At 42.2% G+C, this 6,446-nt stretch overlaps 1 protein-coding gene across 1 annotated transcript in view; it reads left to right on the top strand.

The window, feature by feature from the left end:
- The window catches only part of C3G (C3G guanyl-nucleotide exchange factor), a 268,377-nt gene that overhangs the window by 206,741 nt on the left and 55,190 nt on the right, over positions 1-6,446 (top strand). Inside the window, 1 exon segment of the mRNA XM_069307852.1 lies at positions 5,744-5,857. Coding sequence (XP_069163953.1) covers positions 5,744-5,857 — 114 coding nt within the window.

The following is a 6,446-nucleotide window of genomic DNA, read 5'->3' as shown; positions in this document are numbered from 1 at the left end:
TTCAGTTCTCATATTGTCTGCTGGACACTTTCTGCTGCCCCTATCTGGTAGGTGTCAATGACATACGTTATTGAATATGACAGAAAGGGTGAGATCAGTACCTGGATTGTACTTGGATGACGTTCTGGGAGTGCTTCTACTCCCAAAGCTCTCTGCTTTTCTTCACTTGAAGGAAGTTGACACTTTTACTCTCTAACGTTCATTTTAGAGTTTTATTATGATGCTTAGAGATGCGTCTCATTGACTTTGTCAGCATTTTCTTACGCAAACTAGAAGAAAATACATCTTAGCTGGAGCACTAGAATGTGTAACCGAGGTAAAGTTAAGCGTGGCGGAGTCTAATAGGTAAGGTAAGGTAATTGCGCCTTGCCTCTCCTGTGTGAGTGAGGGCTGGAGCAGTGTGCCGGATGTGCCATCTTGCCCTGGAAGGTGGCACCCTGGAAGGTGGCACCCTGGAAGGTGGCACCCTGGAAGGTGGCACCCTGGAAGGTGGCACCCTGGAAAGTGGCACCCTGGAAGGTGGCACCCTGGAAGGTGGCACTCTGGAAGGTTGACCCAGTCTGATCCATGTGCAGCGCCTCGCTGATGGCCCGTCTTGTGTTGTCTCCACTACTTCAGTCTTGGTTGTCACCACAAACTATGATATAACTAACAAATACTACAACAGTAGATGACTGGACCACTGCGAGGCTGTCGTGCTTACCTTAAACTGTAACATAGGCATTCCAAATAGATATTTAATTGTGATGTGCCATGAGTGTGAGTAGGTCGGCAGGCAGACAGGCAAACAGACAGAGACACAGTCAAGAAGGCTAGCAAGCAAGCAAGCAGAGCGTGACAGTTTCTCCCGGCACACCCTAGCCAAGTAAAACACTTTCATCTTGGGATCGTGCTTCTTTGATACAAACATGAGAAGCGCTGTGTGTGTGTGTGTGTGTGTGTGTGTGTGTGTGTGTGTGTGTGTGTGTGTGTGTGTGTGTGTGTGTGTGTGTGTGTGTGTGTGTGTGTGTGGAGTGGGTGGGGCGCCTGGGGCGTCCCGACACATTCCTGGAGGCGGGACTTGCGTCTCCACTACACAGCCGTGACTCAGTACAGTTCAAAACGCAGCACATTAACTGCTCAGAGTGACGTCCTCAGTGACGTCACACTGCTGCCTCTCAGTGTGTGCCGGGTATTAGGGCCACACTCTTAACCCTACATTGTATCCTAATAGTATAGGTGACCCAAATAGCAGCGCCACATGGAGCTGTATCAGTTGTATTCACATGTTATGGTTTTTATTACTAGATGTGGTACCCGGCGGTGCTCGGGTCCACCTTGATGAAATATGTGCCCAAAAAGGTTACCGAGAGCTGTCGGAAATTGGGTTAGGGGTCAGACGACTTTCATTTCTTTTGTACAGTCAGAGGGGCCTAGTGATGAAAGTACTGGATATGCTAAGGTGCACAGAACCCTGGCTGTCTAGGTTCGAATCCTTCAGGGGTGAGAAGCAACACTTATTGGGCCAGGCAGAGGCTTAGGGCCCGCGCAGGAATTTCCTTGCCCTCCCCCCAAAAAAAGGTGAAAAGTTTTCTGTTGCATATATGGTATGTATTTATATATTATATAATATATATATATATATATATATATATATATATATATATATATATATATATATATATATATATATATATATATATATATATATATATATATGTCGTACCTAGTAGCCAGAACGCACTTCTCAGCCTACTATGCAAGGCCCGATTTGCCTAATAAGCCAAGTTTTCATGAATTAATTGTTTTTCGACTACCTAACCTAACCTAATTTTTTCGGCTACCTAACCTATCCTAACCTATTAGGTTAGGTTAGGTAGGGTTGGTTAGGTTCGGTCATATATCTACGTTAATTTTAATTCCAATAAAAAAAAATTTACCTCATACATAATTAAATGGGTAGCTTTATCATTTCATAAGAAAAAAATTAGAGAAAATATATAAATTCAGGAAAACTTGGCTTATTAGGCAAATCGGGCCTTCCATAGTAGGCTGAGAAGTGCGTTCTGGCTTCTAGGTACGACATATATATATATATATATATATATATATATATATATATATATATATATATATATATATATATATATATATATATATATATATATATATATATGCCAAAAGGCACAACTCTCCTAAACACGAGAGTGAAGTATACAACTTTAGAACACTTTCCCACCAGGAGACTCGAACCCTAGCCAGCACAGAAGCCTTCCAGCAACTGGCATAACAGGTACGCCTTAACCCTCTCCACCACCTGCTCAGACCCTTAAAAGAGATGGTAATTTCGGAGTATTTAAATACACCAAAGATCAACACCTCCCAAGAGCACTAGAGCAAGTGAGGGGTCATTTAGACGTTAATTTCATCAAGTCCCTGTTAATATGGGAAGACACAGTGTCTATGCTTAAGGCACAAGGTGTCTTCCCATATGTCTTCCCTTAAGGTGTCTTAATATATATATATATATATATATATATATATATATATATATATATATATATATATATATATATATATATATATATATATATATATATATATATATATATATATATATATATATATATATATATAACTGAAAACTCACACCCCATTCAGGCTTGTTCGCATATATGTATATATATATATGTATATATATATATATGTATATATATGTATAAATATATATATATATATGTATATATATGTATATATATGTATATATATGTATATATATGTATATATATGTATATATATATATATATATATATATATATATATATATATATATATATATATATATATATATATATATATATAAAACAGTAGTAATGTAACAGCAACATATGTAATGATTATTAATTATTATTATTATTGTTATTGTTATTATAAAAATTATAATAATAATTGTTGTAATTCCTAATTATTACTCTTGCTTCTGCTGGTCATGAAGGCAGTCGGCCTCGGGTGACAGGGAGCTGTGACGACCTCTGTCAGGAACCCGTAGGTGCGGGACCGGGACGTCCACCTCCTGGGGCTCGTACGGCCCCCCAGGCTCTACTTCAGGAGGCTGGGGTCCTTCCTGCCCTTGCTGGGGTGGTTCTTCTCCGGCCCCGACCACGGCGGTCTCCGGGTTTGGGGTCCCTGTGTCTTCTTTTACCAACTTCCAGGTCAACTCCGGAGCTGGAGCCCCTGGAGCAGTTCGTTGTTGCCCTCAGCCTCGTTCTGACAGTTCCTGCGACGGCGCTGGAACCAATCGTATTGGCGTTTGCCTTAAAATTGGAGACTTACGGCGTCGTAGAGAGGGGAGGGGACCTGCTGCTTGGGTGACAGCTTCTCCCCCGTGTCAGCCTACCCTGGCTTTGCGCCCTGGAGGAAAGCACTCCAGACCGTGACTCGGCTAGCCAACTTTCATCTCCACTGATTTCCAGAGGGTCGCCATAGGAGCCGATCACCTTTTAACTCTTGCTGCCCGTAAGATGGTGCAGCAGGAAGAAGGGAGCGGAGAGACGCGGTAGTCCCTGTGAACAATGTTTGGGAGACAGGAACGGCGAGGATTAAGGCAGTAGGAAACGAAGCCCAAAAAGTGTACCCTGGTGGTGGTGAGGAGCAGGGCGGCGTCGGGAACTTGGTGCACAGGTTTTGGAATACCTCAAAAAGTTGGGCAAGAGGATTGAAGCTCTAGAAAACTTAGCCATGGCAAAGAATCCAATCCAAAGAATCCGAGACTACCATTAGGAGTGTTAGTTGCTTCTTTGGCAATGCAATACATTTTTGAAAGACATCGTACTTTGTAACATTTGAACATAAGGTTTTCTTATTATATATACTCTCTTATTATACTTTAACATGCATTGTTCATTTCTTCCCACCTTTTGAAGTGAGAGGTCTAATGATCTAGTTCATTAGATCCCCCTCCTTTCATTAATCTAATCGCCGAAGCTACATTTATCTCTGAAATTCTATCCCCAGTACTCTGTAGGTTCAATTCCATCCTCATTACCTCAATGATACATTTCTTGGCCATCCCAAGATTATCATCAAGGCTTCATTCTGTCTGCCTTTTGCAAAACAAGAAATGACAGGTGACTAGACCACACACTAGAAGGTGAAGGGACGACGACGTTTCGGTCCATCCTGGACCATTCTCAAGTCGATTGTGCAAGTCGAAATGACAGGTGCAGCATAATCAATAAGTAATCACAGTATACTAAGTGTTTACTATTGGAATGTGAAATGTAAAGTAAGATTAATATTTGTGTACTGTAGGGGTTTGTGAGCCCCTTGAGGGACCTTAAACAGAGGAGGGTAGAAATAGCCTAAGCTACTCTATCCTCTTGAGATGGATTTCATTGCCTCAATAACCTTCCTCAAACTTGAATCTGACCAAGCCTCCTGGTTGATGGTCTGATCAACCAGGCTGTTGGACGCAGCTGCTGAAGGGGACACCGGTCAGATGTAGCGGTTGTGTTGGGGCTCTAAGATGGTTTAATCCTCCACTCTCACCCAGGGAGGAGAGTTAATGTCATGTTGTTGTTGTTGTTGTTTTTAGATTCACCTACTCAGAACAAAAAGTTCCAAGCAGCACGGGCTATGGTGAGCCCGTCGTACTCAATCGCACAGATGATGTGCTGTAGGGTCATGTAATCCCCGCCTTAGATAGTTATCAAAGGTCGGTGAGTTAATCCTTTTCCGAGAAGTTACCAGCTTCTGGTCTCATCCCACAGTCACAGGTGGGGGTCAATGGGTATTAAAAAACTGGGGACAAGTTATTGAAAGATTATTGGCTACTCATGCCCGTGTCACCTCCGGCTGGCTTGATCTTCACCAGTCAATCAATCAGTCGGGGACACAGAGACAGCAGGAGCGGAGGTTCAAGTCAGTGTGTAAGTTGCGGTCTCAGACTGAACAAGTATCCGGTGGGCCATTGGTGTACACTACACAAGAAGGGAGAGTACGGACCTCTGGTGTCGCCCATCGAGTTCATCATATCGGGATATTAAACCTGGCGAGTGAGTGTGTGAAGTGGTGTAACTGTGTTTCATTATTATGTGTGTTTTGAAACAACAGGGGCAGGTAGCCATATTGATTTCTCGTCATCTTGTGCAGTGACTACCATTGAGGAGTTAGTCAATGCTGAGATTGTTATGTAAACTTGTATTCGAAATGTCGAACAATCAGAAAAAGAATGTCAACATCCAAGCTGTAAGTTTGTATGTGAATCAAATCTCCTAATATCTTGGATATATTATTTTCTTCGGTTAACGTTTGAATGTTATTGCATGTTATCATCAATGTGATAACTGTGAACAGGAGACAATTTCTGTTTTTGTTAAGTACTGTGCCCCAGCAAGGGCAGAACTGCCCACTACTGGGTGCAGGGTGCAGAAAGTGTTACAATGTGTTTATAAGTCAACTCAGTCATTTGTAATTATTGCCACAGAGTGATACAAGAAGATATCATTCCTCCATTTGTCTGCACACTCTAGTCATCGCTAGAAAAGCTGGTCTTTAGCCTGGCTGCGATAGCACAAGAACTCTTGAAATGGGTCATAGGTAAACCTGGCATGATATCCATTTCAACACTTTGCCCACAAACATTTAAATTATTTGTAAGAAACAAAATACATGTTTATATTTAAGATGTAATACTAATATTGGTTAATTTGATGCATCGCGTGTGATGTCTGTGTATAACTAATATTGGTTGTTTCCCTTGCAGACACCCCCAAGCCTAACAAGGGAGGGGGGGCGGCGCTCCTAACTCGGGCACTCTCCTTCAAGGGCAGACTCGGTGGTAAACTGACCGGCATGAAGTCACCCAAAAGTCACTCAGGTGAGCTGAAATATTATCATGCAATTGTTCTAGTTTGAGTTATCCCAAGTTACTGTCACGTTACGTAATGTGTTCCTGGTTATATTCTGATATAACAGCCTTTTAGATCAAGTTGTCGCTTAGAGACACCTTGTCACCTTGTCTACACCCTTGAGGTGTAGAAGAACTCTGAGAACTATAACATGTAAACTCGAGGTAAACTAGATGGAAATGTCAAGAATATTCTCCTTTTTCCTATTGCAATCAAATGAGCTAGTTGGTTACAGTATTCATCTTCAATTAAATTTCTACATTACTTATCCGTACACCGTTGTGCATGTTCATGGTGGCGCAGTGGTAACACACTCGCCCTGTGCCTCCAGACCGATTTGATCTGGGTTCGAATCCCAGCCAGGACGGATTGACTGGGAGCCAATCCTTAACTGCTCGCCTATGTTAACCAAGTACTAGTTGGGTACCAGGTTGTTAGCCAATTGGTGGGTCATGTTCCAGGGGAAAACTAGTGGAGTAATGATCTGGGACTAATGATGTCAGATGACACTGTCATCTCTCACTGTACTCACCTGGTTGTGCTTGCGGGGGTTGAACT

This window comes from Procambarus clarkii, chromosome 6 (assembly GCF_040958095.1).
Source record: "Procambarus clarkii isolate CNS0578487 chromosome 6, FALCON_Pclarkii_2.0, whole genome shotgun sequence".
In the NCBI taxonomy this organism is placed as follows: Eukaryota; Metazoa; Arthropoda; class Malacostraca; order Decapoda; family Cambaridae; genus Procambarus; species Procambarus clarkii.
The sequence above is the reverse complement of the archived record's forward strand: the minus strand, read 5'-3'. Positions and strand labels throughout refer to the sequence as shown.